The sequence below is a fragment of the Pan troglodytes genome, chromosome 4, assembly GCF_028858775.2.
Source record: "Pan troglodytes isolate AG18354 chromosome 4, NHGRI_mPanTro3-v2.0_pri, whole genome shotgun sequence".
Classification (NCBI taxonomy): Eukaryota; Metazoa; Chordata; class Mammalia; order Primates; family Hominidae; genus Pan; species Pan troglodytes.
In genome coordinates this window covers 69,987,369-70,009,577 of record NC_072402.2, presented here as the reverse complement: position 1 = coordinate 70,009,577, position 22,209 = coordinate 69,987,369, and the positions used below count along the sequence as shown (strand labels likewise).

The window sequence follows — 22,209 nt, the reverse complement described above, 5'->3', positions numbered from 1 at the left end:
TACATCTGTAAAATTACCAGAAGAAAGCATAAGAGATTATCTTTGTGATCTTGAGTTAGGCACAACTTCTTGGAAAGCAACAAAAAGCACCAACAATAAAGGCAAAAGTTCTAAATTGACTTCGTCAAAGTTATTAATTTATGTTCTTTAATACTGTTAAGAAAATGAAAAGACAATCCATATACTTGGAAATGGATATTTGATAAAGGATTTATATCCAAAAATATATAAAGAACACTAAGAATTCAATAAGAAGAAGTCAAACAACTCAACAAGGAAATGTCAAAAATATTTGGACAGTTACTATCCCAGAGACATACAGATGAAGGGCCAGGCACAGTGGCTCACACCTGTAAATCCCAGCACTTTGGGAGGCCAAGGCGGGCGGATTACCTGAGGTCGGGAGTTCGAGTTCAGAGACATACAGATGAAAAATAAGCCATGAAAAGATACTCAACATAATTAGTAGGTAGGAAAATGCAAATTAAAACCTCACACCTTTTAGAACAGGTAAAATCTTAAAAATTATCAATGCCATGTTGATAATGCCAAATGGAGCAACTGGAACTCTGAAACATTATTACTGGGACTATAAAATGGTACAGTCACTTTAAAAATAGTTTGGCAGTTTTTTAAAAATGCAGTGAGTTAATTTGGGTCCTCTGCGAAACAGATGCCAAGACAGGATTAGACATTTGAGAAGTTTATTGGGGAAAACATTTATGAGGGTAAATGGGAAGGGAACCAGGAGAGACTGGGTAAGCTGTCAGTCTGTAATACAGGTTTAACCTCTGTGAAGAAGAGAAGAAAAGAAGGATCTTGGGTAGGGAAAGTGTTAGATTGTAACATTTTCTAAGAAAGTTTCAACAAAGTTGAGCCAAATTTGCCCATTAAATAAGTTCTGCAACTTTCAGGAATAAGCTTGCCTTCGTAGCCCTATCAAGCTCAGTCATTGACTGGGAGTAGCTCTTGAGAAGTATGACCTCAGCGTAAACATGGTCATGAAAACAGGGAGTCAATTATGCTCTCCGAAATTGGAGATCTAATAGGTGCATTTTCATGGCTACAACACTCCACCTACTGTACTACACAGAGTTACTTCTCTACATGAGTTCATGTAGCAACTCTTCTGTGGTTCTTGTTGGCCTCTCTTCCTAAAGGGATACCTAGAAGTATTATTTAAGTGTTCTTCCTAGTGACCTGACCATATATTTAGCCAATGGGTTCCAGATCCCAAAATTGGTTCAGGTCTGGAGACTGAGAAAAGGATGATAATTTTTTAATTGAGGCATGTACCCTAGCCTTGTGTTCTTCCGTTTTTGTTTTTTTTTAATTGTAGTACCTGTTAAGCAGAATTGGCTATCCATCTATTAACTATCTCTACAACTATCTGCACATCAAGTCTTTTTGGCTGCTCTCAGCCTTCCTGGTAATTTGGTAATTGTGGCCTCCTGCCTTTTGGCAGTTAAGCACTATCATCTGGCTTTTATTACTTTGTGGTGGAGAGGCCTGCCATCCCCATGGGTATTAATGAACCTAGCTCTATGGCAACCTATTTTACTGTCAACCCTGGCTTGCAAAGGAGACTGACCACTGAATTTTTTGTGATACTTTTTTACCCCTCACCAGCACATTTCTGGTGGCCTTGGCTAATAATGTGTCTTCTGGGCCCTCCTGAAGAACATAATCCTTTTGTAGGTTGTCTTACCTCATGTAATATATTCCTACTAGCATGCCAACTTTCTACAGCCTCCTTATTTCTTTCTTTACTATCTGTCAGGCAGCTCAGATATTTTCACTTCACTCAGCTTTGGTCATTGCTTTCTTTAGAGGTTTAAGGCCACTCTAGCAGAGCATTTGCCCCATCTCCTAGGGCCCTTGCTAGGATATTACGTCTGTTGTCCCTGAAGAGTAATGCTGAGTCAATGAATTCTTGCTTACCTAGTCTTACTTTCTATCTTCTTTGATCCAGCAGCCTCAAAATCTGTTCTCAGGGATACTCACATAGCTCTTCCCAGTACAACCTAGATAATTCTTGCAGATACTTTTAGATATAATCACTTTTCTCCCTTATCTCCCAGCCAAGTTATGGTGCATCTTGACCCTAGTTATTGACCTAACAGCCAAAAGAGGAGATCGAGGCAGCTTCTGAGAGCAGCCTCTGCATCCTTCACCACAGGGGAATTGCTAGCTTTTACTAGGAAAGAGTGGGCCACCTCTTCAGACTCCAAGGGCTTAGGGAAATCTTTAGAGCCAGCATCCTCAGAGGCATCCATCCACATGTTTCCATTCTATTTTTCAGGATCTCAGGTCTTTCCAACCGGGGTCCAAATTTTATCATAGTGGAACTGCTTTGGCTAAGCATTTAAACATCTCTGGAGTTCTTCAAATCTATTAGATTTTCTGTTGCTTAGCTGTGTTTGGTGTTCCATTACCAGAGGTAAGGACATGTTTGTAAGCTACCAAAGAGATCTCTCACTCTCACATTTATTCTTTAATTCTGTAACTTTTTGCTAACAGCCCTCAATTTCTCATTATCCTTTAGTATAATGTCAATTTAATTTAGCAGTAACCAGATAACTCTACTGCGTTTGTGGGCATTATTTCCATCCATATTTCAAATGTCTTAATGATAACTAATGTCTTGTGAGGCATTCCCCACCACCAGAACATTTTTCCAGATTACTTCTGGTGAAATCTGTAGTAATTATTAACACCATTGTATACTAGGAACTACCAGTGCTCCACATACCACTAAGGATGGCTTCTTCATTGCCCAGAAAGTGGTAAGTGAGCCCATCTTAGAACCCCATTATACCTGTTTCCTTGTGCTAGTTCAGGTCCTTAAAGGAGGAAACACCAAGATAGGATTAGACATCTCCCAGAATTGGCCCACAGTAGTATTCCTTCCATACCCTGTCATTGACTAGTTGCAACCATAGAAGCATGGCCTCAGCTTAAATGCAGTAATGGATTTTAGAGTGCAGGAGCTGGGGCAAGTGATCAGTTAGGATTCCTGAGATCTGAGAGGCTCATTGTCATGGCCGCCACATAACACACCATCTGACCCAGCATTCGCACTCCTGGTATTTACCCAAGAGGAATGAAAGCATATGTCTACCCAAAGACCTGTTTGTGAATGTTTACAGCAACCTTATTCATCATGGCCCAAACGTGGAATCTAGCAAATCCATTAACATAAATAAACAAATCATGGTACATCCATGTAATGGAAATTACTCAGCAATAAAAAGCAACAAACTGCTGATACATTCAACATTACAATCACTTCAGAAGCAATATGCTAAATCAAAGAAGCCAGACACAAAAGTCCACATACGATATAATTCTGTTTATACAACATTCTTGAAAACGAAAATTATGGTGACAAAAATCAGATCAATGTGTGCCAGTATTTGAGCAAAAGGATAGATTATAAAGGGGCACAAGGGCTCCTTTTGAAGTGATAGAAAAATTTTACCTGATTGTGGTGATGGTTAGATTCTTGTATATGGTCCTCGAAACTCCTCAAACTGTACGCCTCAAAAGAGATTTTGCTATATATGAATTATGCTGCAGTAAATCTGACTTTAAAAATACAAAAAAACCTAAGCAAGCTCAATTATAAACATTTTTAAAAGGAAATAAATATAAATTCATTTATGATCCAGATAATGGCATTATCAGATATATAATTTACAATGACTCTGATTAATATAATCAAAGAAATAAAGAATTTGGGGAATTTTTTTTGTTTGTTTTTTTGGAGACACAGTCTCACTCTGTCACCCAGGCTGGAGTGCAGTGTTGCCATCTCGGCTCACTGCAACCTCCACCTCCCAGGTTCAAGCAATTCTTCTGCGTCAGCCTCCTGAGTAGCTGGGCCCACATGCACGTGTCACCATCCCTGGCTAATTTTTGTATTTTTAGTAGAGACAGGGTTTCACCATGTTGGTCAGGCTGGTCTCGAACTCCTGACCTCAGGTGAGCCACCTGCCTCAGCCTCCCAAAGTGCTGGGATTACAGGTGTGAGCCACCAAGCTCAGCTGGACTTAGGGAATTTTTATGGAGAACTGGAAATTATACTAGAGAAGTAGATGGAAAAGTAAGTGCTAAAAACACAGTAGGTAAAAATAAAGTTTCACTGTATTGGTTTAATAGCCAATTAGATACACTGGAGATAGAATTAGTAAGCTGGAGAACAGGTTAGAAGAAAATATCTACTCTGAGACAGGGAGAAGCAAGAAAATGGCATATACAGAAAAGAACATGTGAGATATAGGAACTGGTAGTAAAGTCTGTGAAAGGTTGTTGTCTCTCATCTAGTGTTGGGCCTAAAGTTGCTGCAGTCAGAAAGGCCTACAGGTAAAAAGAAAAGTTGGATATCAAGTGGAAATACTGAGAACAAACTGGAATTTGCATCTTTCTTATACCTCCTTCGACCTTAATGACATGACGACCTGCAGGAAAAGATGGTGCCCTACGCCATTGAGCTTCAAGGACACCTGGCCTGAGACTTCTAGCAGCTAAAAAAAGAAATCTGTTGGGAGCTTAAGAAGCTGTGGAACCAAATGTTTTTCCTTATCACTGAGATGATCCATTGATAAGTGACAACTTGTATAAATTGCACTGTTCCCTGGGGCTCTACATTGACCTTCAAAAAATAATAGCTGCTGATTTGGTGAGCCGGAAGGCCAGCAACACCATGTGTGAACTGAAACACTGCCCAGCATCCTATACTAAACATCAGAGAAAATTAGTTCTTGCTATACTTCCATCTTCCAAACCTTGTGGAGATTTCTCTTACGGCTAACTCTACCTTAGAACATATAGACAAGGGAATTCTGGAAAACATAGTTCTAATTTAGCTAAGTTAACATAGTACAAAAACACCAAAGACAAAAGGGGGAATAAATGGAGTTAAAATGTTTTTAAGGTTTGTATCATGTCCATAAAGTGATAAAAGTACTAATTTTATTAAATTCTAATATGTCAAGTATGCATGCTATAAACTCTAAGGTAACCACTAAAGGAAGAATAAAAGAATATTTATCAAGCTAATGATTATCAATCTAACAGAGGAGGAAAAAAGGGAAGTAAAAATAGTTATTCTGTCTAAATGAAGATGAGAAGAGAGAAATGAACATAAAATGTAAAAGCCAACAAATAATAAGCTAGTTGATTTAAACCCAAATATATTACTAAATGCATTAAGTTAAACTTGAATGAATTTCCAATTAAAAGACAAAGATTGCCAGATTGAATAAGTATAAAAATCTGCTACTATGCTGCTTTCAATATACCTAAAATACAAAACTATAGAAAGATTTAAAATAAAAGATGGAAAAGGATATAACATGCAAATAGTAGCCAACATGAAGCTGGCATAGCTATACTAATATTGGACAAAGTATACTTTAAAGCAAGAAGCAGTTCTAGAGCAAAAGATGGATATTTTGTGATGTAAAGTGTTTGATTTACCAGGGAAATAAAACAACAATTCTAAATGTATATGCACCAAGTAAAATTCGCAGAACTAGTAGGTGACAGACAAATCCACAATCATAATGAGAGACTTTAATTCACCTTTTAGTGGTAGAAAAGTACATACAAATATGCAAAATTAGTAATGATATAGAAAATTTAAGCAACAAAATAAACAACTGATACTAATTGACATAAATGATATACCCAATAAATGCGGAATACGTATTATTTTCAAGTGTGCATGGAACATTTAAGAAAGTTGACCATATCATAAATGAAAAAGTAAATTTCAACCTATTTCAAAGGTTTAAATCATACAGAATAGGATCTACAAATTTATTATCTAAATATCTATATCAGAATACCATTTGACCCAGCCATCCCATTACTGGGTATATACCCAAAGGACTATAAATCATGCTGCTATAAAGACACATGCACACGTATGTTTATTGCGGCACTATTCACAATAGCAAAGACTTGGAACCAACCCAAATGTCCAACAATGATAGACTGGATTAAGAAAATGTGGCACATATACACCGTGGAATACTATGCAGCCATAAAAAATGATGAGTTCATGTCCTTTGTAGGGACATGGATGAAATTGGAAATCATCATTCTCAGTAAACTACCGCAAGGACAAAAAACCAAACACCGCATGTTCTCACTCATAGGTGGGAATTGAACAATGAGAACACATGGACACAGGAAGGGGAACATCACACTCTGGGGACTGTTGTGGGGTGGGGGGATGGGGGAGGAATAGCATTAGGAGATATACCTAATGCTAAATGACGAGTTAATGGGTGCAGCACACCAGCATGGCACATGTATACATATGTAACTAACCTGCACATGGTGCATATGTACCCTAAAACTTAAAGTATAATAATAATAAAATAAAAAAAAAAGAAAGCTAGGAAGCCCTTCATTGTGGGGCTTGTAGATTGTCTCCTTTCTCGTTAAAAATCAAAGATTTTCTTGAGCCTCTCATCCTAGATGTCATGGTGTCAAAGAAATTTGATAAAGCCTAAAGATATGATGTGAACATGAGAATGGCCTGATCATATGGAATAGTATAGCAGGGGCTTCATGTAGCTCTAGAGTCATCCAGTAGTTTGAGCCCTTCATACCTAGAAACTCAGGCTTTGTGTCCCTCTTCAACCACTGTATCTCCCATTTATTTTCCAGGCCTTTGATGTTTAATAGTTTAAATTACCTTATTCATTCAAAAATATTTGGCAAGTGACCTCTGTGTCTCAAACATTATTCAGGGTCTTGTAAAAAACATAGAAAAGCTATTCTATACATACAACATTTCTAAAATATGTTTCATTAATAAAATTTACTTTTTTAGGAATGATTTAAAACACTAAAGAAATACAAACATAATAATTTTGAAATTTTTAACAAATGAATTTTATTTATTTCATTTTATTCAGTTGAATTAAATGAAGAAAAGCACAAAGAACTAATAGAGAAAAAGGAGATGGAAATTTCAGAGTTAAATGCAAAGCTAAGAAGTCAAGAAAAAGAAAAACAAAATGAAATAATCAAGCTACAACTAGAAGTAAGTGTTTGAGTCTGCTAAACTTGAGGACACATCCCTTAGTCTAAACTGTACTTTGATTGTTTTTCATCACAGTGAGATACATTTTAGGATTAGAAGCAATTCTGTGAGAGGGCTCCACACGTGCTCATTCTCCACCAAATGATTGCAGTAATCACGTACCATACAACTGTCATCTGCATTGCCTTTCAGCACTTGACCTGAAAGTGGACCCTTCAGTTGTTCGAAAGGTCCTGGTTTTTAGGGAGGATATTGCTTCCTCTGAGAACTTTTCTTCTCGGTATTTCCCACTTGACATCCAACTTTTCCTTTTAACTGCAGGCCTTTCTGACTGCAGCAACTTTAGGCCCAACACTAGGTGAGAGACAACAGCCTTTCATAGACTTTACTACCAGTTCCTATGTCTCATATGCTCTTTTCTGTATATGTCATTTTCTTGTTTTTCCCCGTCTCGGGGTAGATATTTTCTTCTAACCTATTCTCCAGCTTACTAATTCTATCTTTAGTGTATCTAATTGGCTATTAAACCAATACAGTGAAACTTTATTTTAGCTATTGTATTTTTAGCACTCACATTTCCCTGACAGAAAACTCAAGGATTATCTGCATTTTATGGTAAATTCTATGTAGGTTTCATAATTTCTACCATTCCAGCATGGGAAGAATGTTTCTAACGCTTCACATTTATTCTCATCCCAGCAGAAATTTGTCAAACCCCAGTAACCAACTAGAAATTTATTTTGCTTTATTTCTCATAAAAAAAACAAATTTCTTCCTAATAACTTTCTGGAAGAATATATATCCTGGGGGCAAACAAACCAAATTCCTACAATATTTTTTTTAAGGGACTTCTAATAGGGCGTCTCAAAGGCTGAGGCTCTAACTCTTTGCTCAAAAGTCTTGAGTAGGCCAGGTGGCTCACACCTATAATCCCAGAACTTTGGCAGGCCGAGGCGAGCGGATCACCTGAGGTCAGGAGTTCGAGACCAACCTGGCCAACGTGGTGAAACCTGCCTGTACTAAAAAAAACACAAAAATTAACTGGGCGTGTTGGCAGATGCCTGTTATCCAGCTACTCAGGAGGCTGAGGCAGGAGAATCACTTGAACCCAGGAGGCAGACTTAGCAGTGAGCCGAGATTGTGCCACTGCACTCCAGCCTGGGCAATAGAACTAAAAAAATAAAATAAATAAACAAACAGTCGAGTAGTTCATTTAACCGGATATCACAATCTCAAATGTACTTTGACAAAATATTTGTCCTTTAAATGTTTTCTAGACCCTATCAATCTACCCTTCCATCATTCTTCCGTTGCTTCCCCCCACCCCAACTTTCATTTTACCTTGTAAGAATTCACAAGTCTTAATTAAAATCACATACTACTCATATTCCTGAAACTTTGGAATCCCCAGGGTACTTGGTGAGTTACCTTGAGTAATCACTGGGCAGAAAGAGGACTGATGTTGACTTTAGATACCCTTTGCTGCTGGTGCTGCTGCTGCTGCTGCCATCTGACCAAGTGTACCACAAACCACAGCAAAGGCTGAATGGCCAACTGAAATTAATAGGCCATGTTTCAAGATCTACTACCAACTTCTAATCCTCCTCTGTTTGGAAATTTGCATTTTGTTTGCCATTTGGGCCTTATCACTGGTCTATTATTTGACTGGTATACACAGCTCCTTATTTGTGTTCATTGTACCTAACCATTTCTCTCCTCAAACCAGAGCATAATCTCAGAGTTTATTCTTAGTCCTCAGAGAGGCTATGTTAACTAAATCTGAAGAGAAGAGTTATATAATGGAATATTGTGGAAAAACAAAAAAAAATTGGCCTGTAAGAATGGCCTATGAGAACTTTTTTTAACCTGATTCAGTTTAATTCAAACCAGCAAGGGTTCAAACTATATCGACAAGATCATATTCAAATTCTACTGTTCAGCCTCAAAGTTCCTGCAGAAAGCTACGTGAGGTTTTCTTCCATGACTGTTTATTACATTTTCTTTATAATACACGCATTTTAACGTAAAAATATTTTTACCTATATTTAAGTTAAACTAGATTCTAAACCCTGTCTGCACTATAGAATCACGTGATGTTTTGAGAAAAAGATGATGCTAACTGTACACCAGAATCTCTAAAGTAGTGCCCAGGCATTTGGTACTTTAAAAACAAAGAAAAAAAAAAAACCTCTCCAGGTAATTTTACCATGCAGTCAGGGTTAATCTTGTTTTTCTGTTCTTTGCTCTTTCTGAAAAATTATTTCTTAAAGATTTTTTCTATTGTCTATACTGTAATATACACCTGAATAACAGATTACATGTCAAGGGTAACATGGATTATAATTATAGAAACAATTGTTTCTAATTGTCTAGAGTTTCAATAACTTTCTTTTCAATTTGATTCAGTTTGATGCCAAACTAGCAAGAGTTCAGACTAAATCAAAATCATATCAGGATTCTACTGTTTTGCCACAAAGTATCTACAGAAGGGTATGTGAGTTTTCCTCTCAGTATTTGTTGCTTAAGAAAACTTTCTAAGCATGTTTCTATAAAAATCATCTAATTCTTATTAACAATATAAGGTATTTTTTAAAATACCAATAGCAGAAGTGCATTTCTTTATTTTGTTGTTCCTTGTACTAAATTTTATTATTTCTGAATTGTAATAACAAATTTTTTGTTTCGTTTAGAAACTTCAACATTTTCAAGAAGAAAAAAACAAGGAGATTGCAATTCTTCGTAATACCATTCGCGATTTAGAGCAACGCCTTTCTGTTGGCAAAGATTCTCACCTTAAGCGTAGACGGTTTTGAGTTTAGCAGTAAATTCATTAGTTGGTATTTATTTAAAAGCAATCAAAAGTTTCACTTCTGTTTTCAATATATGCATACAGCCTATATAACAAACAAAGTCAGCTTTAAGGTTTTTATTGAATTTATTTGGACAAATCCGTACTGTATCCAATTCTGTACTGCATTCTTGCTTAATAGTATTAACCATAAAGGAGGTCAGGTTTATAGGGTTTGGTTTACCTATTAAACCATCATTGACTATGGAAATACTTACTAAGCAATATAGAGACAGACAATATTATCTTTCCCCTTATATCTTTTAAGACAGCCACTCAAGTTTTAGAAGAGTATGATACAACATTAGAGAAAGAAAGATACAAAGGCTTTATTCATGTGTGATAGTAAAAATCAGGATGAGTCTTAGATATACAAAAGATAAATGGATATTTAAAATAGTTATATATGCTTTTTAGCAAAATATTCACGTGTTAAGTATTTCTGGATCTTAAAATACAAAATCCACTTCTTTTATTAGTTAAAAGTAGAAGATTGAAAAGACAAAGTAATATTGTTTTGAGAGATAAGTAAAGAAAAAAATGGAAAGCATGTCTTTGTTGTTCTTCCTCCATTCTAAACTGCTAACTATCCAACAGAAACCCCTAGGTCATAGTTTACGTTTCTATTCTCATTAAAGCAAATAGAACACTGGAAAAAGAAAAAAAAAGACATATTAACCAAAAGCTGCAATCACCTTTCAGTTGCCCCATCATAAAAAACATGGTTTGAGTCAGTATTTCTATGACATAAAATTTAAAATCTGGAAGCCAATTCAGTAGATTTCTCCATGTTTGCACAAATCTAATTTCTATTTTTGGTTCACTAATTTGGTAGTTTATAAAAATGCTGGAAATGAAATTGTGTCTAGACTAAATTGGGGAGTATGTCCTATTTTAAATATTTAGTTTGAAGGTCATTCTCACTTTTTTGCCTGATTCTTTCAGCGTCAACTAGTACTGGCTTCTGTGGGTATAAGCTGCTGACTTATTTGTCAGGCAGCTGGAGGCAAACGTCACTGACAAGATTCAGTTATGTTCTCCTCTGCCCGAAGTCCCTGTCAGCTACATAAAGATGGGAGGTTTTCTTTACACTGTCAGGTGATTGCAGACCCTGTTTTTTCAAATATCAGATGTCGACAATGGCAGCAGCAGCTCCTAGGAGCCAACTCTGAATCTTTGGGCAATTTACAGAGTAATTGATTTATACATCTCTTTCGACAGAGCTTCTTTTGTAAATCTTGTAAATCTTCACTTCCTGGCATATCTTGGTTCTCTGGGTGACCCTGCCTATGCTGACCCTTGTGCTTATGGTGGTGATGAAGGCCTGGAGGAGCAGGATGAGTAGGAGCATTTGGTGCTCCTGGTTGCTGATTCTCTGAAAGCTCACTGCTGCCAAGGTGCTGATGTCCGTGATTGTGATGATGCTCATGATGGTAATGAGGCGATGGAGTTTCAACTGTTTTATCCACAGTAGCCAAAGATACACGTTTACAAAAGTCTTCATCTTTGAGAGTCTGGAACAAATTTATAAATCACTTTTTAACAAGCTTATAGAGATAGGAATAATGCGTGAAAAATGATTTGTAGAGCTAACATATGTGAAATTCCAACTAGTTAATTAGAATCGAGCTGGCTTTGTATTATATTAATGAGAAAGAGTCTAATGTTAGTCTCAACACCTAGACATTTTATTAAAGGCTTAAAAAGAAAGCCAAACCACTGTACTTATATTTGCAGAAGCAAATGAAGTAAACTGGCAAAAGGAACTTGGATTGCAGGAAAATCAAACTAATATCAAATCCTAAATTCAGTTGATCTGGGCCGGGCATGGTGGCTCATGCCTGTAATCCCACCACTTTGGGTGGCCAAGGCGGGTAGATTACTTGGGCTCAGGAGTCGGAGACCAGCCTGGGCAACATGGTGAGATCCTGTCTCTGCAAAATATACAAAAATTAGCTGGGTGTGGTGTCAGATGCCTGTAGTCCCAGCTACTTGTGAGGCTGAGGTGGGAGGATCGTTTGAGCCTGCAAGGTGGAGACTGCAGTGAGCTCAGATGGTGCCACTGCACTCCAGCCTGGGTGACAGAGTCAGACCCTATCTCAAAAAAATAAAAATAAATAAAAAATCAGTTGAACTATATGGAAACTTCTATACCTGTGTCAACGGTGCATCTTATCTAATACTATATGATACTGTAATCTAATATTATCTCTGATAATTCAAAAATGCTAATAAACTCTGCTCAAATGTGTTAGTTTTTCATACTTCAACCTATGCCAGGAGATGTTTTGAACTTCACCAAAGCTTTGCTAATGTCTCCCTACCATAAGGCTGTCAGCTGAAAATAGCAAATTACTGCCCGACTCCCATTGACCATAATATCCATTCCACGTGATCCTAGTTCTTTAATTTACTGGAAGTCTTTACTGTTTTGTGGTACCTACTAATCAGAGACTCAAAGCCTATTGATACAGAAATGTAACAGTAAATCTCAACCTAAGGCTAATTTGCAAATAAAATTACGAAATCAACTTAGAACCCAAAGACTAACTAACTGATATGCTTTTGATGTTTTGAAGATTTTAAAAGGTTATAAATTCCATTAAATTTTAGCATACAACTACTAAGTGGTACTTTATTTGGTTATTTCTGAATTACTTCTACATTAGAAGCTAATAGTGTTTGCTTACAAACTTATAAACAATTTGATACATGTTTAAAATATACTGTGTAATGTTCAAAGTGTTCAAGGTTTAAACAAACACAAATACCTATGGTAGTAGTCTAATTTCTTTCATTTATTTATTTATTTAGTGACGGAGTCTCACTCTTTCGCCAGGCTGGAGTGCAGTGGCACGACCTCGACTCACTGCAACTTCCACCTCCTAGGTTCAAGTGATTCTCCTGCCCCAGCCTCCCAAGCAGCTGGGATTGCAGACATGTGCCACCACGCTCAGCTAATTTTTGTATTTTTAGTAGAGATGGGGTTTCACCATGTTGGCCAGGATGGTCTCGATCTATTGACCTCGTGATTCATCCACCTCGGCCTCCCAAAGTGCTGGGATTACAGGCGTGGGCCACCGCACCCTGCCAGTAGTCTAATTTCAGAAACGAATTACTATATTTTACTGATTATGTGATGCATATTTCTTTAGATTTTAATATCTCTAAAATTAGAATGTACCATACTGTTGGTGGTGTTTTCTCACTGTATCCTAGTTTAATTAGCAGCATTTTTTTTTCCTAAATAGTACATAAGATGTCATATAATCAGTGGTATCTAGGAGACAATGAAATAGAAAAACTCCAATCTGATTTGGCATATCAGATACTAATAGTGTCTGATCTGTAATTCGTATTTACAGATGATTCACACATTTTAAGCATATTGTGGTAACTATTAACTGCCTTTTTCAATATAACTGGGTATATTTATAACTAGCAAGCATTTGCACAAATGAGAAATGCAGAAATAATCCCAAAATATGAGGAATCATTATAATTAGTATTTATTAAATGCTTAGTATAGGTTGAGTTAGTACTTTTCTTTCATTACTCTTAGTATTTTCTTCCATTACCTCAGTCTCCTCATCTTTAAAAATAGTAAAATAACCCTCAAAAGATCATTATAAAGATTAAAATGTGAAAATTACATAACTAGAGTAAGTAACTTATACTCCTTAACAACTAAATTAATTAATTAAATTCGTTAAAAATTTGAGGCAGCTTTCTTTAGAGCTGGGGAAAATCTGAAGGAAATACAACTTACAGATAAAATTGTGAATTGTTTTTAAACCTAAGTTCAAATTTTCCCAATCTGACTTCTCAATGGAACATTGTTTAGAATTATTTTCCTTTTTGTTATGAATGAAAACAAGTCTAGTTAATACAAATTAAATTCTTTGAGTGCCTTTTTTATTTAAAAAAGATTTAAATATAGTTCTTCTCATAACAAGGAAGAAATATTTTCATGGTTGTTAGGAAATAAATACCAGTAATGAGTAGAAAACTTACTCCATTTTGAAGTAAACTCAAACTGCAGATGGGCAGGCAGTGGAAGGGCTTCAGGAAAAATCTGATAGCCTTGCATCTTCAATAAATTAAGTAGTTTCTGGCCCCAGTTCCATTCCAAGTAATGCTGTGTTACGTAAGCTTTGCTATTTTTATGTTCTTGTGCTAACATGTTCAGGATACTACAATAACATTGCTTTTTTGTGTTGACTAAATTTTTTGAGCACTTATGCCCATGCAACGTCATTTGGTGGTAACTGAAATACAATACATTGATTTTTAATTTCTAAAGCTCTTCTAGATAAAGGCAGCAACGTCGATCTTCAAAAGATGTTTTAAACTAGAGGTTAGGCCGGGCGCGGTGGCTCACACCTGTAATCCCAGCACTTTGGGAGGCCGAGGCGGGCGTATCACAAGGTCTGGAGATCGAGACCATCCTGGCTAACACAGTGAAACCCCGTCTCTACTAAAAATACAAAAAATTAGCTGGGCGTAGTGGCGGGCGCCTGTAGTCCTAGCTACTCGGGAGACTGAGGCAGGAGAATGGCGTGAACCCGGAAGGCGGAGCTTGCAGTGAGCCGAGATCGCGCCACTGCACTCCAGCCTGGGCAACAGAGCCAGACTCCATCTCAAAAATAATAGTAATAGTAATAAATAAATAAATAAAGTAGAGGTTAGATGACAGGATGTGTGTTTAATTATAAAAATTATTGTTATTTATTTTTAGTACACCTGCAAAAGCATTGAGTTTTTTAAATAAGTGTTTCATGATAAACTCTTAAAAGATTTCCTCTTTTCTCCCCAGAAAAATAATTCAGAAAAATACCGTGAGAGAGCAGTTTCCACATTTCTTTTCACAGTAAGCAATCTTAATGGCTTCTTCTACATATGGGAAAGTTAGGAAGGAAAAAGGCAAACCAAGATGATACACAAGACGGCCACATCTAAGAAAAAGGACAAATACAATGTCACTATAATATTTTCTGTATCACGATCCTACTCAAATACAGTCTGGGATACGTATTATAGGTTTAATGGTCATAACTAAGACCCTTTCACGCCTTTACTAAATTTCTCTGGATGAGAGCTACAAATGAGCTCCCAGGCACTGCACACCAGGTCAGGTCATAGCAACACTATAATTAGTCTAATACTAGTATTTTGAAATGTTATAGATATGTCACTATATAATATCAAAAATGTCATCACTGTGACTTGGTAAAATACAATTTTGTGACTGACTTATAAATTCTACCAGTGCCCAAACCACTAACTTATAAATTAGGCTCTGAAAATCACTTGAGCTTATCATAACTGCTAAGGCAGCACAAATTTGACACAACAAGAAATCATCACATAACAAAAAGATCTCCAAGCCTTGGCCAGTAGCCCATTTATTTAAAAATGTATCTAATGCAATGAAAATTTCAGCACAATGAAAGTATTAGAACATGTGGCATTGTCAGAAATGGTGGGGTTAAAATGTTCTTCTTGCCCACATTTTACCTAGTATATATGGTTTTATGTGACTATCAAAGGGTTATACTTTTAGGTTATCCTAAAAATTAGAAGTTTAAAGGCCTAAAAGAATGAAATGTGAATTTTTAAAAATTTAGTATAAGACCAAGTAGGGCTCACCAGACTCCAGAGAGTCAAAAAAAACAAAGCACCAACTAAGAATGTTTATAATGGCATAATGCATGAATTGAGATTCCCTCAAAATAAAAATGTTTTATTTGTTCATAGAATCAAAAGTAGATTTGTGCAGATCATGCCTAAATGATTAACTCACTTTACAGTTCAGAAATTCAGGTATGTAGCCTTAAAATTATTATTTAGATTAAAATTAGAAGATATGGTTATTCATTTGCAAAAGAATTAGGTTAGAATTGTACAGGATATACAAATTGGTCATTCTTTTTATTTAACCGAAATGCCAATTTACGGGGATAATCAATTTTCTGTATTTTCCTCTTGGAATGGTGAACTCTTTTACATGCCTTACTTTTTAAAAAGTCGTTTCAAAAATAAAAGTCATTTCAAAAAAAATAAATGTGAATAAAGAGTTTATAAACTATTTGGCAATAATCAAAAGCAAATATATTATTTTAAATCACTTACTATTAAATACAAAACAAGAAGAAATCAAGTGAAGAGATTAGTGGAAAAATCTAGAGGAGTGGTCACCAGGAAGTAACTTGAGATAATAATTACGGATATGAGATAAATATACTCACGATTAAGAACCCATAGAATTTGACTACTGACTGAGGTGAGAAGTGTGATGGAAGGAGTCAGTAATACATTCCTGTCACACAGTTTTGTGAAGGGGTGGATGGCAGCAAGGCTGCCATACCTGATGGTTTTTGTGACGTCCTGCAAAATAGTGGATGATGACTGGGAGTGCAGGGTCTGAAAATTATAGGATTATATGCCCTAGTGGTTGGCTGCATCTGCCTCCAATAGGTTGTATATAGAAATCACACAAAAGTGAAAGTATAAGCATGTTTTAGAAGATAATCAATACAGATTTGAATAATTAAATTTAAGATGTTTGTGAATATGTCTAGGAAGTAGACTCGTCTGGAGTTCAGTCATTGTGTTTCAGCTTTGTATATATGGGGTCATCCTAATATGTGTTTTAATTGTAATCAAGGGATAGATGAGATTGCTCAGGTAAAATGTGCAGAGTGTGAATAGGCAGAAACCTGTATAGCCCTGAATAACACAAACACATACAGAATAAACCAAGGAAGAATGTGGGAGGAAGAAAAATCAGGATGTGGAAGAGGAGGAAGTGTGGAGGAGGAGAAAAAAGAGGAAGGATATGGGGAAAACCAGCAGGGTATAGTGTCATAGAAATTTTTTAAAATGAGAGTATTTCAAAAATAAGGAGTGATTTTTACTTCTAAATGTTAAAGAGAGATTATATGAGATGAAGACTGAAATATGGCATTGTATTTAACAGTAAAGAAGATTGTTATGTGTGATGGGAAGTAAATAAATAGATACGAAACAGTTATTTTTAAATTTGGGATGTGTTTGTGTGTATGTACAAACCTATCATATATGAGGAAGTCATCTTTGCTTCCATTTAAAAGAGTCCAGACATCTGTTTGGTTTTCTTCTTGTTGATAAACAGGAATATGCTCTGAAACCTTATTCTTAAGATGTGTGTATTTTAATCGAGAAGAGATTCCTTGATGATTAACAACAATATAAGAAATATTAGAATATCCTTCTTTCTTCAGTTTTACTCGCAGGTCTTCTAATCTAAAATATTTGGGAAGAAATACATAAAATGAATAATCTCATTTGATTTGATTAGTGGTTTTTCTCCCTCTTCCTTAATTTTCTATGTGAGACTCTCCTTATTTTTAATTAACCCATACTGCACCTATTCTTTATACTGTTGTAAAAGATTTTAAAACTTTCATTTTTAGAATTACTTAAAACTTGTGCTTAATTAAAACCTTATGCTTACACAAACATTGGTTCATTTAGTTCTCAAATTAGCACGATGAAGTGTATATATTTTGAATGTATCTTATAGGTAGAATGGATTCAACCAACCACAGATAAAAAATGGTTGGAAAAAAAAAGATGGCTGCATCTATAGTAGTGAACATGTAGACTTTTTTTCTTGTCATTCATTATTCACTAAATACAGTATATAAATTCCTTACATAGCATTTACATTGTGTTAGGTATTATAAGTAATCTAGAGATGATTAAAGCATATGAAAGTATATGCATAGGTTATACATGCCATTTTATATAAAAGATTTGAGCTCCATGGATTTTGGTGTATGAGGGGGATCCTGGAACCAATCCTACACCATTGGATGACTGTAAGGAGAATTCCACCCAATGAATATCTGGTGAATAACTCAACAAATATTTTTTATATTTATTTGTTAAATAACCCAAGACTTTGATAGCAAGCCTAGTGTTCTTTCTACTCTGACAAAACAGTCTTCTCTGCCTCTTGTATTGAAGTAACTGTTCTATTTGCAGAAGTACATTTTAGAGCATTTTCATTACACAAGTAATACATATTTAGTAGGAAGTTATAAAATATAGGTGCACAAAAAGAAGAAAAAATTTCCATAACCCTAGGAAACCCGCTGTAAACATTTTGGTCTGTATCATCCTAGTTTCTCTCTTCTAATATGTTCTATGCAAACACATAGTTTTTCTAAAAGTGTGACTTAATACATTATTTACACTTTTATTTTATGTCTATATGCGTGTGTGTATTTAATAGCCTTCCCCTTAAGGTATTTTAAGCCACAGAAAGACTGTCTTACTTAGATGCCTGCAGTATGCACAGGTATCAGCTGGCTTGAAGAAGAGCAACCACAGTCACTGAACCACTGGAGTTTAGCATTGGATCTTGATCTCTTATGCTCCAGGCTGGGGGTTGCTTACATAAGGAGCTTTGGTCCTGGCTCTCTGTTCCTCCCGATGGGAGGAGACAGAGAGCCAGGGCAAGCCCCAGGCTTCTCCACATTGCTGGGGTTGTCCTGTAAAAGAGAAAACCTGTCACTCTTCTTCATAGTTAACTTCACAGTCCTAACTATGAATTTCTATAAATCCTGCAGACATAATTCCACTTCCTAAAAATACCTAGCCCATGAATTCTGTCTCCAGAAAGTTATGTTCAGACTGTGGCTTATATAAATAAGTCTGTGACTTATATAACATTCTGCAAACACAACCTAACTTTTGTTTGAGACACACCAAGTTCTGACTGTTCTTTCTATCCTCCAAGAAGAAAGGGATAGGCCAGGTGCGGTGGCTCATGCCTGTAATCCCAGCACTTTGGGAGGCCGAGGCTGGCGGATCACGAGGTCAGGAGATCGAGACCATCCTGGCTAACACGGTGAAACCCAGTCTCTACTAAAATTATACAAAAAAAAAAAAAATTAGCCAGGCGTGGTGGCAGACGCCTGTAGTCCCAGCTACTCAGGAGGCTGAGGCAGGAGAATGGTGTGAACCCGGGCGGCGGAGCTTGCAGTGAGCCGAGATCGTGCCCCTGCACTCCAGCCTGGGCGACAGAACGAGACTCTGTCTCAAAAAAAAAAAACAGAAGAAGAAGAAAGGGATAAATAGAGAATTCTGCACAGAAATGAAAAGAGCCAGCAAAAAGAACCAAGGAAAAAAGACGATGGCAGAGAAGACAGTATACCAACATGAATGTGGCTCATGTCGGGCCCTTAGCTCTTCAAGTTCAAACATTCTATATTTATCTCTTGGGTATGGCTCCCTTTTGTTTCGCTTATTCCTTGAAGTCTGGCTGTATGTATCTAACCAAGTAGAAATATCACACATCTGCCCCCTCTACCATTTAAGACTCTTTGAAATCCACACTCAATTAGCCTATTTATTGGAAAGTTCCTATGACTAGAAAATTCCTAAGACTAGACAGCACTTTCTTTGGTAAAAAGATGCTTCCTCTGAGCAACGAAATTAAAATGCTTTTAAATACCTGACTAGAAATATCCTCAAAACTAGGGCTAGCTCTCTAAACAGAGATGTTCAAAAACAGGTGAACTGTAGACAGGTGATTAAAAAAAAGAACACATTCAGCAGAGAGGAGCAAAGAAAAATCCTCACAAGTAATTCAGGCTCATTTTGATGTAAGAATCTCTGGGGAGAGATCAGGACAAAATTTGAAAACTGGGAAGTCAATATATTTTCAAGCACTGATTTGAAATTTTTAAAAGCAGATGCATTTCTTTGGAGGTGGGGAGCTAATGGTAAATTACTTACAGTGAGCCCAGAATTAAGAGAAGAATAGAAAAGCTAAAATCAGATAGATCTGGGCTTTAATGCACAGGTAGATATAGATAGAATTTTTAACCCTGATTGTCTTTCACATTATTTAACACATCAAAACTCCTACCTATATATAATATCTTGATAAGAACTTGACTAAAGGAAGAGAAAAAACTAGACAGAGTGAGGTGAGAGAGGTAGAGAGAGAGGACAAATTAACTTATTTAAGACCACTCCAACTACTTATTTTAATATTTAAAATATTCTAATATTTTAAGAAGAAGAAGATATATTTGGACTACTTCTAGAAAATTCCTCTAGAATGGTATTTACAATGATAATACAATTATCCTTATTATAGCTAATGTTTATTTAACTTTTATACAAATATATTCAGGTGGCACTAAGCACTTTTATATATCATGTCAGTTAATCCTTAAAACAATTATGTGACCATTATCCCCTTTTGCAGCTGAGAAAAACCATGGCTAAGAGTTTAGGTAACTTGTCTATGATCACACGGAGAGAAAGTCAGTCACAAGAGAGACTGGATTAAAACTAGTTTTGTCAAATCCTAAGCTACATCTTAGCTACTGCAATATATTGAGAGTTTTTAGATAGATCACCTTGTAATAACTATAGCCGCCAACTATTTTTGTTTATGCACTAAGATGCCAAAGAAAACATAAAAATAATTCAAGCTGTTTTATTTCTTAATAGAAAGGCTAGGTTTTCTCTGTTTCCTAGACCACAAATCCAGTAGTTACAGAACCTTGGCAAAAAATCAGCACTTGGTTTTTTCACTTTGTCACAGAGCACATGTTTATTTATCTATTTATTTATTTATTTATTTTTTGAGACGGAGTCTTGCTCTGTTACCTAGGCTGGAGTGCAATGGCGCAATCTCAGCTCACTGAAAACTTCGCCTCCCAGGTTCAAGCAATTCTCCTACCTCAGCCTCCCAAGTAGCTGGGATTACAGGCGCCCGCCACCACGCCCTGCTAATTTTTTATTTTTAGTAGAGACGGGGTTTCACCATGTTGGCCAGGCTGGTCTTACACTCCTGACCTCGTTATCCGCCTGCCTTGGCCTCCCAAAGTGCTGGGATTACAAGCGTGAGCCACCGCGTCCAGCCCAGAGCACATATTTCAAGTAGCTGAATGGTGAATACAAATGAAAAGACTGTTTCACTCATTTCCCTCATTTAGGTTTATGATGAAAAAATAACCCATTGGCAGAGAGTTGTAGCTTAAGAGTTCACACTTTCGGATTTCTTCTGTCATAATCAACAGGCTGCTCAATTTTGTTTTCTTAAAATTATTTCCTACACAATAAACCTTTGATAATTATAGTTGTCAGACAGCTATATAAAAATAATGAAGATAAATAACAAAATTGGGTTTCCTGGAAGCTGATCCAATAAGAATTGAAAAGTAGTTGTAAATTTCACTATGTCACCACTTTTCAATTGCGAAACTTAAATTTCATGGCCACATTCAGACCTACATTTATGTAAAATTCCTCATTAAAAAGCAGGATATGTACAAACTTTCTCTGTCCTCCACCTCTGAACTTTAGGCCAGCATCTGAAAGCCCCTAATTCACCCGAATGCTCTCATTCACCATTTAAAATACAAAAGTTTGCATTTAATCACAGACCACCTAATTGTTGACATGGGTTTTAGCTTCTTTAAGGGTGACCACTTCTGCACTGTGGACTGAACCTACTGTACCCCACTCCACCACTTTTTCTTCTGAAACTGCTCACAATATCCCTGGACATTTCTACAACACTAGAATGAGCATATTTCAGTGTCTGCTCTTCAAATCCAAATGGCTGGGTTTTTTCCCTGTTTGTTCTTACTCTGCCCTTCAGTGGAAAATATTTAAATTTGAACATATAATACTGCCTATGTAACATCACAACAGATTATAGAATAAAACGTTTGGATTTCTCCAGCTTCCTCTGCTCTCAGCTGTGCAGAAGACAGGGCAGAAATCAAGAACTGACAAATGTGCGCACTGGGAACTTCACCTACCACACCCAAGTTCAGACTCTTATTCTTTTTCTCTTTTATTATTTTTATTTCCTCTATCCACCTGTTTTCTGAATCTATTCTATGGAAAAAAACAATTTATCAGACTCAAAAAATATTTACCAAACTCTAAAAGAATAAAGTATCAGAAAACACGAAGTTCCTACTTACACAACCCCTTCCAACGGGCCTGCTTCCTTTCTCCTTGCTTTACTCTGGCAGCTCCACAAAGCCACAGCAGCACACTCTGATATTTATAGTCCTGTTGTTTACCTCACCCCTCAGGTATAGTCCAAAGTTCAATGTTCATTCTTGCAGTGACCTTGCAAGCAGAGCAAACCCCTGAGCTGATTGTTATCAACTTAAAAGAAAGTAGCAAGTGCTGCCATGCATAATATGGGGAAAACATTTTGACAATTACTAATTTATTCCCTATCCTTTTCAGTCACCCCAGAATCTAGGATTTAATGGTA

The 22,209-nt window shown here is 36.4% G+C and overlaps 2 protein-coding genes across 3 annotated transcripts in view; one reads left to right on the top strand and one right to left on the bottom strand.

Annotated features, from left to right (window-relative positions):
* The window catches only part of CCDC152 (coiled-coil domain containing 152), a 51,015-nt gene extending 41,045 nt beyond the window's left edge, over positions 1 to 9,970 (top strand). For both annotated transcript variants that reach the window (XM_016953350.4, XM_530813.7), the window contains exons 7-9: positions 6,933 to 7,060; positions 9,467 to 9,550; positions 9,751 to 9,970. In XM_016953350.4, the coding sequence (XP_016808839.1) occupies positions 6,933 to 7,060; positions 9,467 to 9,550; positions 9,751 to 9,873 (335 nt within the window). In that variant the 3' untranslated portion in view covers positions 9,874 to 9,970. The remainder of the gene's footprint in view (positions 1 to 6,932; positions 7,061 to 9,466; positions 9,551 to 9,750) is intronic.
* Position 9,971: 1 nt separating this feature from the next.
* On the bottom strand, positions 9,972 to 21,994 carry SELENOP (selenoprotein P). The gene is given in 5 exon segments (NM_001115115.1): positions 9,972 to 11,422; positions 14,746 to 14,863; positions 16,980 to 17,192; positions 18,230 to 18,445; positions 21,908 to 21,994. Coding segments are annotated over 4 exon segments (1,146 nt in total). The 5' UTR covers positions 18,433 to 18,445; positions 21,908 to 21,994; the 3' UTR covers positions 9,972 to 10,810.
* Positions 21,995 to 22,209: the final 215 nt, after the last annotated feature.